Consider the following 12,367-nt stretch of genomic DNA (forward strand, 5'->3'; position numbering starts at 1 on the left):
CTCAGGGTACAAATCAAACCGATAGTCGTCCAGGTTCATTTCCAGGCCTCCAGTCCTGTATGTAAAATACAAGACACACCATGGAGACACACTTTTTTTCCATTTTGCACTCGTGCGCCTCGCTGACATCTGCTGGCTGAAGTCGGCATTCTTCACATCAAACTAGTCCCCACACAGCATGTACAGTATGTATGTAGTAGGTGTCATGTAGGTTCATGATGCCTGAAGGATTAAAAACTATTTCACTAGAACAGACACCAGCTAAACTTTTTTTTTTGCTTCATGCTGAGCGAAGTTAAAGAATGTAAGCAGTGTACTAATGAGCCATTAAGTACACTGTTAACACCACTTTCTACAAAATGAATGTATCCTCTTAGTGTATATGTATGTAAGGCTTCTGTAGCAACAGTAGAACAGTGTCTCCTACAGTAGTACGTCCTCATTATTACAGTCACAACATTAGAAAGCATTAACTTGTAGGAAACCCTTTGGATATAGTAGGTGAGGCTTTTATCTAAGCATCGGTACACGACTAGATGTTGACGTCTCTTTTCTGGCCCTTTTGGGGTTTCGGTCTTCGTTCGGGGGGTTTGGCTTTAGCTACCTTCAGGGTACCAACGAGGTGGTATTCTGTTTATTGGAAGGAAACGGGGGTCTTTTGCACATTATAGCTATGAATCTTCTCTTATATTAGCTGTATTTTTAAATGTTTTTAGGTATCGGTATAGGAACGATAGTTTGCTGTCATGTGGTTGGTCACTAACACACTAGCATGCATATTTAATAGTACTTTATGTCCAACCTCCAGGCCTTTAGAGATACGTCTGTGCTGTCTGGCCTTGTCTTGTCAAGTCTGTCTTTATGTGCTTGTGCCATAGATTACATTTGAAGCTAATACTGTGTTGATATCAAACTAATAAGTAGTATTCTGTTCATTCACTGATGTCATTTCTGTCTCGACTTGCCCAGTGCAATTTCTTTTTCATTTGAGCTCACTTTAATCTGTCAGAATACACTTGGCTTTTGCGGCATTTCGCTTTTTCTGTACGTTTTACAGAGTCTTGTTTTTGTCTTGCACCGCGGTGCCTTAAAGCACTTACTTTCTCTTCTCATGCAACATGCTTCCATGCGTATCTCAGGTGTACGTTCCTGTTTACTGTTCAGTAGCGTTGGGATGTTTCCGGTGAGCATCCATGTGGAAAAAAAGGGTCTGTCTAAATTAAGTTTTCTTCTTTAGTAATTTAAGAAGCAAATTTAAATACTCACCACTTCTCATTGTCATTTTGAAGGATGGCTAATAACCATTTTTCTTTATGAAAACAGTGTGAACAGTTGTTTTCTGTGTCACCATCATTTAGTTTCATGTGCCATCATGTAAAGTTGGTTGATTTGATCTTGATGGCTTTTTTTTCCTTATTTTTCTGCCATGTGATTCCTCCCACATCTCAACTAAAAGATCGAATTAACGACGGGCTGCTGATCATAACCAGCTAAGCTAACTGCACTTAGGCAATCAAGTAATCAACACTTAATCCTGAACATGTATATTGACTTATTATCAACAAGCTGTACTTAATGTGTGTATGTTTTACTCTCAAGAATAAAGTAATCACTTTTGGGTACCATGAATGTCAGACTTAAAATTCTTTTTCAGATGCAGACAGACAGAAATCAGAGACGCGGTGGTGATGTCATTCTTTCAACCGCTTTAACAGAAACACCGGCGGTGTTGGACCTGCTTGTAATCAGAGTTGCCAAGTCCGCTTATTATAAGCGACTTTGGGCTTGTTTTCCCTGAAAAGTCACTTACAAATATTGGTAGTCGTGGTTTGCGGGGTTTTTTTGGGGCTTGTTTCTAAAGTGTAGTTGCATATTTGGGCTTGCTCCTGTCTTTCTCCTCACCGCCACTCAGTGTTGTTGTTGTGAGACAAATCTTAGGTAACAATGCCCGGTACTAAGTGGGCGAAATATGGCAAAAGTACAACAAAGACTGTGAAAAAGAGAGTGGACTTTAAGATTGGATTCGCCCTCAAGTGGGGGACGATTCGAAAGATGTTTTCTGTTTTTTGTAACTGTGATATCGGAGCACATCATGGCGAGGCTGATTTGCAAAAATTAAACGAAATGCAAAAACTAAACCTAAAGTTTAGTTGACAAGAAAAATGTAAAGTTACAAGCTAAAAAACGGATGCAAAAATGAAATGAAATGCATGCAATCCAAAATAAATCCATACATGTATATGAAGTAGGCGAGATCTGGCAACACTGCTTGTAACGGCAGATCATGACGGATAAAGTTTACCTGGCCCTCTGTCTTTCGGACCAAAGTCTTATAGCAGTGTCATATATATATATATGTGAGAGCCGAAAGAGTGTTTGGAGGTTATATTCCGACACCAGTCTGGAGATATTGTGTATAGGTGTGTTGTTAATGAAACTCTAAATGAAACTCTGCAGAACCAACTTGTGATCCCACATAAAATCCTTTAAAAGCTGGTTTCAGGAGCAACAAACTCCAGTCCTTTAATTCTCTGAATGAGTGAATTCAGTGTATTAACATTAGAAAAAGCAGCCTATATGCAACAAGTCAACACACATTGCCTTTATATTTGAGGCGATAAAAGTGTGCTGTTGGGGGGTTGGGGTCGGACTCGTACACAAGATTCCTCAACCTAATTCCAGCTGAGTGTGTGTGCTCCCTGTTTGGACAGGCCGTGTGCCAAGTCATTCCACAGCGAACCCTCGTCGTCCCGCTGCGGAGCCAGCCGTGCGCTCTCCTCCCCTCTCCTGACGGTCCCCATGGGCCGCTTCAGATAAACTATAAACAACTAGTTGCCCTCCAGCCGAGCCACATTCCTGATAAGTCTTTGCGTGAGCAATTATATCCGGGTCGAGTAGTGACTTTTTTTTTTTCTTTTCCTCTCGGCCTTCCCCCGCTCCTTTTTTTCCTCTCCCTCTCTCTCTCTCTAATAGAAGTGGAAGAACAGCTGTGGTGACCTGTGACTCAGTATAGAGAGGATAGCCCAGCGTTTCATCTGCTTGTTTTGTGTCTTGATTTGTTGTGTAGTGAAGCTCACAGGCAGAACAAAAGAAAGCAGAAGAGCCAGTTCTCTGAAATGGAGACGGGGCTCGTAGAAGTTGGCAGTGAATCATTTTGTCCTCCTCGTAGAGGGCTCTGAAAACAATGGCAGGGGGGGGGAAATGTGGGAACCATTATGGTCTACTCTGCCGTCTCCCCTTTCATTTGCGGCCAATGTGTGTGATGAACCGTTCCACTTGTTTTTGTTAGAATGTGCAGCAGTGATTTCTCTCTGGGAGGAGGTGCAGTCATGTATTTAACTGTATGAACCCGTTTCAAAAGATCATGTTTGTCCTGTTTGGGAAAAGTCCTTTAACCTTTGAAACCTAATTTTATATCATTTTTACTCTCTGTTTTCCTTCCTCCACAGACTCGGTGGTGGACAGTCCTCAGCTGTCCCCCTTCACCTCCAAGGGTCCGCTCTGCCTGTCGCCCTCCTTCCAGATGTCCACCCTCAGCCTGCCGGGCCAGACCCCGTCACCCCTGCAAAGCCCCATCCTGAGCGAGGTGGGCGGCAATGCCAAGCTAGAGGAGGAGGAGGAGGGCAGGAGGAAGGTACACTGCTTACATGCCACCCTTCCACCCCCCCCCCGCCCCCGCCTCACAACCCCCTTTTTAAGAGTCAATATCACGGAAGCCTAGTCATTTATAATGGGATGGGACTGTTAGTATAATGGAGGGAAAGTGAGTTTGGAAGTAAGAATTTGAATTTTCTCATTGTGGGAATGATGATGGCTCAACTTTGACACAACTTTGTCCCTCTTCTTCCTCCTCAGCGATATCCCACCGACAAAGCCTACTTCATTGCCAAAGAGATTCTGACCACAGAGAGAACGTACCTGAAAGACCTCGAGGTCATCACTGTGGTGAGTGTCTGTTTTTGTTATTTGGATTCACCAAGGCAACGTACAAATAATGTGGTCATTGGAAAACAAATGATGAAGTCTGGACTGTATATGCTTTTCTTTTTATTTAATGTGCATCAAAGGATAACAATAAAAGAGTAGGGCTGCAATTAATCTCAATTAATGAAGTCAATTAATCTGTTGATTATTTTCTTGATTAATCGATTAGTTGTTTGGTCTATAAAAAAAATGTCGATCAGTGTTTCCCAAAGCCCAAAATTACGTCCTCAAATGTCTTGTTTTGTCCACAACTCAAAGATATTCAGTTTACTGTCATAGAGGAGTAAAGAAACCAGAAAATATTCACATTTAAGAAGCTGGAATCAGAGAATTTACATTTTTTTTTTCTTAAAAAATACTCAAACCGATTAATTTAATAATTGACTAATCGATTTATCATTGCTGCTTTGAAAAATAGCAACAAATAAATAATAATAATAATTACATAGAAATATTGCACAACGACAATGCTAAAAAACAAGTGCAGTGATTCAACTCGCAAAATGAGATTCAACTCTGATGATTCTCAACAGATGATTAGAATAATCAAAATTTTGGGGGGTAGCCCTACAGGACACCTAAATCTCTTCAATTTAAATGTAATTTCTACCTAAAGTGTTTTCAGCAAATCTTTATGAACCTCGAGCCAGGAAGGACTTTATTAATGGCCGATACCAGAATACATGATAAGGATTTGCTTTGGGTGACCCGCAGTGTCTTAAACAGCTGGAAGATTTTGTGTAATGAGTCTTTTGAACCGGAGTATAGAAAGAACTTCAGGTTTTTCCAACAAAACTGTCTTCTGAACATGAACATTGTTGGAGAGACAATTTGAAACATTTGCCTGTATAAAAATTAGTAAAAATGTTGGGCTTATTAGGTTTTGAAACCTCTTTACAGTCCCATGATGAAGAAAGGTACAATAAACTGTAAACCTGACTTATAATCTTCATGCATGATCATGTACACACACCAGTTTATTTTATTAGACTATATAGTCATCAGTAGTGTGTTGTCCCTGTCCTGTTTCCAGTGGTTTCGCAGTGCTGTGATCAAAGAAAACGCCATGCCCGAAGGCCTGATGACCCTCCTCTTCTCCAACATTGACCCCATCTACGAGTTCCACCGAGGCTTCCTCAAGGAGTTGGACCAGAGGCTGGCTCTCTGGTAGGTGCTGCTTCACTGTTTCTCTGTGTGATAACATGTGTGGAAGCCTCTGACGAGATGCTAATGAAGACAAAATCTGCCAATCCTCAGGGAGGGACGCTCCAACGCTCACGCCAAAGGGGACTTCCAGAGGATCGGTGACGTGATGCTGAGGAACATGTGTGCTCTAAAGGTGAGGATGCTTTAACATCACGTCTCCTTTTACATGTTTGACTGACGAGCAGAACGTCCTGTATCTCATGCTGTACGTATTTACCGTTATCCTCAGGAATTCACCAGCTTCCTGCAGAAACACGACGAGGTGTTAACGGAGCTGGAGAAAGCCAGCAAGAGGCTGAAGAAGCTGGAGGCGGTGTACAAAGAGTTTGAGCTGCAGAAGGTCTGCTACTTGCCCCTCAACACATTCCTGCTCAAACCCATCCAGCGCCTCATGCACTACAAACTCATCCTGGAGAGACTCTGCAAGCATTATTCTCCCAGCCACCGCGATCACGACGACTGCAAAGGTCAGTTTTCCATAGCTTATGTTAATAATATGACACAATCATAGTCATAGTATTATGACATAATCATGAAGATGTACATCACATCACTCGAAAAACCTTTATTATATTAAAGGTATTATATGTTACATTTGTCAAACTTTGCCAGTCCTCCACAGCTCAGCAGGAAGAGTTAGAGCAGTGATCATTGAGCGGGCTATAGAGTGAATGAAGAGAGGGAGCGGCGTTAGTGAGAACAAATCAGTTAATAAGAGAAATAAAACAATATTTTCTGATTGTTTCACAATGGTTACATTCTAAAGCACAAATAAACACACCCACACCTCCCCACAACCCTGTGGGAAGGTGCCGAGTTGCCGGATTTTGAATGAATGCAGCCGAAGGGCATCCTTCATCCTGTACATTGTGGCACAGCGCTGCTCTCGGTCAAACTGATATCGCAGCGCTCTGCACACAGCAGAGTAGAGGCAGAGGAGAAGGGGGAACACTGTTGCACATAAAAACACACGGCGATGTAACAACCCGATCTCATCCGTAAGACGACCTGAACGAGTTGCACACCTTGCACACTGTTATTGGCTGGGGGTTACACCCCAGAAACATCCTGAACACAGCAAAATAAGAAGAAAAAAGAGAATACAGGCAGAGGGCTGCAGGGTCTTCTAGTGGGACATAAGGGATGATTGAGGGGGATAATTTTTGCAGAGTGACACTCTTGTGAGTGTCAGTATCAGTGATGGGAGTGATATTTGTGGCTTTACTTCAAATTATTATTATTAGAAATACAAGTATTTATAACATTTTAATACAAAATATCAAAAAAATTGAAGATAAAAATGTTTCTCAAAATGGACTGAGTGAGCTTCAGAAAATTCCCTCTCCTCTTGGCTCTGTTGAGATGGTTAGAAGACACCGATGGAAGTATTTTGGATTTTGTTTCCTTGCAGAGGCTCTGAAGGAAGTGGCCATGATAGCCACTCAGCTGCAGAGCAGTCTCATCCGGCTGGAGAACTTCCAGAAGCTGACGGAGCTGCAGAGAGACCTGATCGGTATAGAGAACCTAACAGCACCGGGCAGGGTGAGTGCAATGACACGGAGCGGAGGGTAGGGGGTGCTGGGAAACTGAGTAAAATAGTAACAGAGTGTGTGTGTTTTTTTAGGAGTTCATACGAGAGGGATGTTTGTACAAGCTGACCAAGAAAGGACTGCAGCAAAGGATGTTTTTCCTGGTTGGTACAAAACTCTTAACTTTAATTAAAGTTTCAACACTTACAATTCCATGTACTTACAGATGTTATATTTCTGTCTTTTCAGTTCTCAGACATGATCCTCTACACAAGCAAAGGTGTTACAGCGACCAATCAGTTCAAAGTGCACGGCCAGCTGCCCCTACACGGCATGATCGTGAGTCTATAAGCTCTAGTTCACCTCTTGTCCCTTGTTAATCTTCATCAGTCTCATAGAGATCCCGCTGCAGCCTTAGAAGAATAGTAATAGCTGATGGTTAGATGTATTCAGTGTGATCTGATCAGTGTTTAGAAGGGAGGGCCTAGGTCTCCTAACGTTGCATGTCTCTGCTTCACTCCCGGCTGCAGCTCATAGTGCTGGATACACCGGTAAGTCCTCTGAGCTCTGCCAGCTTGGATGCCCAAACCCTACCCTTCTTCTCCCATGTTTGTGTAGACAAACCATAGACTGTGTATATACTGTATATAGATGGATGACACGTCTCCACTTCCTCCCACTGTACAAAAGTGAAGCCAAAATATCCCGGATAAGGGAGCTGCCATATCGAGATTTTCACATCATTTGGAGCCAGAGTCTGAGCAGTAGTGATCGGGGGGATTGAGCCACGGTATCGAGGTCCCGCACACACACTCGCCCGGCCACAGCTTGCTTGCGTTAGCCACCTAGCTGCTACGTTAGCACTACGGTAGCTGTTTGGCTAGAAAGACAACTAACAACTAACCTCCAGAACTACATTTATGATCAAATTGACACACGTTCTATTACACAGACTGTTGACAGTTCTGGAAAGTTATAGTTACATCTCCTCCCGAGCCTCCGGCTGCTCGACTACTTCACTCAGAGCAGCTGTCAATCATGACGTCTCAACCCCCTTTTATAGCCTAAAATAACTAATAAAAAAACAAATTTACCAGAAAAATGAACACTTGAAGATACATCAATGGGAGAAACCATCTTTTGGAAAAATGTCTTTGACGTGTACTTGGACTTTTTAGTTTGGCTCATGTCCCTTCTGCTAACATGGAGGGGGCGGGATTTCTGACCTATACTGCAACCAGCCATCAGGGGGCGATCCAGATGTTTTGGCTTCACTTTTAGGGAGCTGTCATGTCGTCCGTCTTTATATACAGTCTATGAGACAAACCAACCACAAACGTAGTGGATTGCTCAATTTGCAGAATCATGTCAGGCCTTGCAATTATTTGTAGTTGTATATCGAGTTGAAAATTGAACCATGGACATCTCAAATAATAATATAAACAGGACTTGTGATGTTCCTTCTTACCAATACTGATAGGTGTGATTTGGACTTAAACATGGACACTGATAGGAGGCTAAATGAAATCATCATGGTTTACCTCTACACAGGTGCATATAGATGTTCTAGTAGAGGCTCTTTGGGAGGCCCGTCTGTGACTCCAGTCAGACTTTCCCACTGTGTTTCCACCCTTTATTCCTTTATTCCTAAGCTTAAGTCGTTCGTTGTAAACAGATTTGTTTAGACTGTATGCTTCCAATATCGGGCTAATATTTACTGGGTTTCTCTTTTGTTTGTAGGTTGAGGAAAGTGAAAACGAGTGGTCGGTCCCCCACTGCTTCACCATCTACTCTGCTCAGAGAACAATTGTCGTGGCTGCCAGGTGAGAAGGGGAAAGAAAAGTGAAATTTTTTTTTTTATCGGACCACAAGTTACACTGTAGTGTTACTCTAAATCAGTCATTCCCAAAGACTGGGTCAGGACCAACAAGTGGGTCGCAGGAGATTTTATTAGGGTCGCTAAACAAATTTGCACAATTTCTTCTATTGTCTATTAAGATGTATATCTGTAATACACCTTTGAGCCACATGAGGGAGCCTGAAATGTTTGTATTGAAATTCAATTCAATAACATTCATAAAACAAAGTTGGGATTTATCAAACCCATATCTCTTCTAAATAGCTGTTTTACCTATTCAAGATAATACAAGGTGATGCAGAAATGGCAGGAAAAATGTTCAGGAACGTTCATTTACGCACAAATTTGCTCTTCTTTAAAAAGTGGGTCCCCAGAAAAAAGGTTTGGGAAACATTGATCTAAACAGCATACAGAGAACCACTTATTATAAATACATTGTCTCAGAGTAATACTTAACAGCAAGTACATGAAAAACTATTTGATTACATCATGTTGTAATTTTATCTTGTCTCCTATAATATAAATACACACAACTTGTCCCCCTGCATAATTCAACGCACCGTCATCCTGTCGTCTCTCTGTGTGTTTGTGACTTCAGCTCTAAAGTGGAGATGGGGAAGTGGATCGAGGATCTGAACTTGGCTATTGACCTGGCCAAGAAGACCCAAGAGAAGTCCAGCATCTTCCTGGACGCCGGACTCGGCGATCACTCCAACCGTAAGACCTCCCATTGCCTCAGTGTTACCTGAAGAAAGCTACAGTACTTATTGAGTGGAGACTTCTTTATATTCTTTCCTTAGCTGAATAAGAAAAAAGTTAATCCCTTCCTCCAAACAACTTCCTGTCCCTCCTCCTCCCTCCCCCCCCCCTCAGGATCGTCTGACGAGGTCTCTCTGGAGCAGGAGTCGGAGGATGACATGAACTCCTCCCGTACATCACTGGACAAGCAGACACACCACCGCGCCAACACAACCATGCATGTGTGCTGGCACCGCAACACCAGCGTGTCTATGTCTGATCACAGCCAGGCTGTGGAGGTACTCCTCCTCTGCCCACATTAAGACACACATACACTTACACATCCACATACTCCCAATAAGTTTGAGAAAAACACAGACATAAGTAGTTTAACTCACGTTTAAATGACATTCATCACTACTGCATCGGTGGATTTGAGACAAACAGTCTGTTGTCGCTCTGGAGTCAAATCTCTGCGTTACACCCTGTCTTTTTAACCTTTTCAGTTTCCTTTAATGTCCCTCTGTTTCCTCCCGGTGACTGTTAATATCCTGTGTTTCTACTGTCTCTACTGTTTGACTGAAGCATGTTCTGGAAGGCTCTTTGTTCCTGATTTCTTATCTTATCCAATCTCGCCTACTGCTGGTTAAATAATGTGCATGCAATAAATAATGTCTCTGACAGTTAACATTCTTACTCTACAGACCTGGAGGACTTCCTAACTGCACTTTATTTCCCCTTTCCTTCCTCTCAAAGCTAACACGCTAACACCTCCTCTCCACCCTTTTTCTTCCGTTTGTCCCCCTCACCCTCTCAGTCTTCGGCTCTCCGGCCATCTCACCGGAGCTTCCTCCTCGCTATCTCCTCGGTCAGGGCCAAAGACCAAACACCATCACACACGTTTGTTGGTACCGAAACCAGAACCTCTCTCTCACTGATTACCTGCGCATGAACCAGGTACTACTAGAGCCACGGGGCCATGATGGATAGATTAGTAGTACAAGAGGTCCAGCTATTGTGCTTTCTGCCTGAAGGCTCGGTAGAAAGCGTAACTGAGCCAAATCAGCTAATTATGGATTTAATCACATGTTGAAATTCAGTGAAAAACAGAGATTGTTAGTGTTTTATTGAGATTTCACACTGGTCTATTTATTGATGCATCACATTTTATCATCCATATATAGAAAATCGAAACCGATTGCAGCACCCACACACACAAACCAAAACATCCGTTCCAGTCTAAACCGACCCAACGAAGCAAATACAAACAAGCATAGAGCAAAGAAAAATACCAGGTTTAAATCACAATAATCCTACTGTACTTACATTTACAGTAGGCAACACTTAGATCCTTTCCAAGTCTTTAAAACAAAAAATCCACAAAACTAGATTAGATTAAATTAAATTAGATTAGATTTGATTTTGGTGGTCAAAGGTCAGGGTCACTGTGACCTCACAATTCAATTCATATGCTAATTATGACAATTTCACACAGATGTCTAACAGGATAAAGTGATGACATTTTGGACAGACATGGATGTAAACTGGAACTTGACTGATTGGCAGAGGCATACAACCGCGAGGCGGTAATTCTAGTTAGCAGTGTCTCCTATCTCATTAATAACTTTGAGTCCAATGTTACCATAACTCAAAGAACCAATGGCCAGACCGGAAATAAAAAAGAAGGAATTATTTATAGTTTCCTTTTAAACGCAGGGAGATGATGAGATGAACACGAATATTCTAAAGCAAACTCGCATCCTATCATCTCCACATTCTTACATCAACAAAGCTTCCACATGCAAAAAAGAAGTATCCAGTGAGATGAGGATGAAAACATGATTAATTTGATCAGAACAAATAAACATACTCCATTTTGAAGTTAGGACATTCCTCAACACTTTAACAGCCTTGATGAATACACAGTGTTATCAGTGCAATATGTCACAACCAAGCCCTCACACAGCCACAAATCACTGACCCTCATATTGAGTTTATGATGAATCATTTCATTCTCACTGTTGTCTAACGTTGATATTTTATGTGCAGAACCAGCTCTCAGGTTACCTCCTGAGGAAGTTCAAGAACAGTAACGGCTGGCAGAAACTCTGGGTGGTTTTCACCAACTTCTGCTTGTTCTTCTACAAGACTCACCAGGTCAGCACAACAACACAACATGAGATTCATTATTTCTGCTTGTATACAAGACATTTAAATCACGCTAGGTGAGGTGAGGTGAGGTGAGTGGGTCTGTATTCAGAGAGCGTCTCCGTCTCTTGTTCGCAGGACGACTTCCCGCTGGCTAGCCTCCCCCTGCTCGGCTACACGGTCAGCACCCCCGAAGAGTCGGACAGCATTCACAAGGAGTACGTCTTCAAGCTGCAGTTCAAGTCCCACGTTTACTTTTTCCGGGCAGAAAGCGAGTACACCTTTGAACGGTATGTGACGTGTTTCTAAATCACAGAACATTGTAGCCAATCCACAGTTCAGCCTTAAAGGGATGGTTTGGGTGTTTTTTTCAAGTGGGGTTGTATGAGGTACTTATCTATAGTCATATACTGTAGGTAATAAACTGTCAGCATGCCCCTAGTTTGGAGAAGAAGCCAGGAGTTACCGCACAGAAGCAAAGCAATGTACTGCTGTGGACGGGGCCAGCAGCAAAACATATTTTAGCCACCTAAAAGAAAGGCTCACCTAAAAAAACTTTTTTCAGTTTAAGTGTACGCTATATTTAATATTAGTATTGAGTATTTTCACCGCTTTACCTTGCTGTCAGACAGCTATACAGTCTATGTTTCCAACGGGGAACTGAAGCCGCACCAGACTCCATTGGAAAAAACAGTAATTTTACCTCGCTGAACGAGGGAGTTGCTGGTCTACCGCTGCCCCGATCGGTTAGTTTGTTCGTGTTGTTGTGTGACTTTGGCTAGTTCGGATTCACCGAAGTCACACAATAGCACAAAACAAACTAACTGATCGAGGCTGCGATAGACCAGCAACTTCTGTGTTCTGCAAGATGAAATTACAGTTTTTTTTCAATGGAGTCTGGTGG

General features: G+C 42.4%; 1 protein-coding gene across 5 annotated transcripts in view; it reads left to right on the forward strand.

The window, feature by feature from the left end:
- farp2 (FERM, RhoGEF and pleckstrin domain protein 2) overlaps positions 1 to 12,367 on the forward strand; it is a 38,512-nt gene that overhangs the window by 24,347 nt on the left and 1,798 nt on the right. For 2 of the 5 annotated variants that reach the window (XM_037769610.1, XM_037769611.1), the window contains exons 14-26: positions 3,450 to 3,634; positions 3,856 to 3,945; positions 5,018 to 5,151; positions 5,242 to 5,323; positions 5,420 to 5,657; positions 6,602 to 6,732; positions 6,815 to 6,883; positions 6,969 to 7,058; positions 8,460 to 8,542; positions 9,176 to 9,294; positions 9,451 to 9,614; positions 11,365 to 11,472; positions 11,602 to 11,753. In XM_037769610.1, coding sequence (XP_037625538.1) covers positions 3,450 to 3,634; positions 3,856 to 3,945; positions 5,018 to 5,151; positions 5,242 to 5,323; positions 5,420 to 5,657; positions 6,602 to 6,732; positions 6,815 to 6,883; positions 6,969 to 7,058; positions 8,460 to 8,542; positions 9,176 to 9,294; positions 9,451 to 9,614; positions 11,365 to 11,472; positions 11,602 to 11,753 — 1,645 coding nt within the window. Of the gene's footprint in view, positions 1 to 3,449; positions 3,635 to 3,855; positions 3,946 to 5,017; positions 5,152 to 5,241; positions 5,324 to 5,419; positions 5,658 to 6,601; positions 6,733 to 6,814; positions 6,884 to 6,968; positions 7,059 to 8,459; positions 8,543 to 9,175; positions 9,295 to 9,450; positions 9,615 to 10,132; positions 10,273 to 11,364; positions 11,473 to 11,601; positions 11,754 to 12,367 lie in introns of those variants that run through there. The other 3 variants (XR_005206891.1, XM_037769612.1, XM_037769614.1) reach the window with 3 other exon arrangements.

The sequence above is a fragment of the Sebastes umbrosus genome, chromosome 5 (genome assembly GCF_015220745.1).
Source record: "Sebastes umbrosus isolate fSebUmb1 chromosome 5, fSebUmb1.pri, whole genome shotgun sequence".
Lineage (NCBI taxonomy): Eukaryota > Metazoa > Chordata > Actinopteri > Perciformes > Sebastidae > Sebastes > Sebastes umbrosus.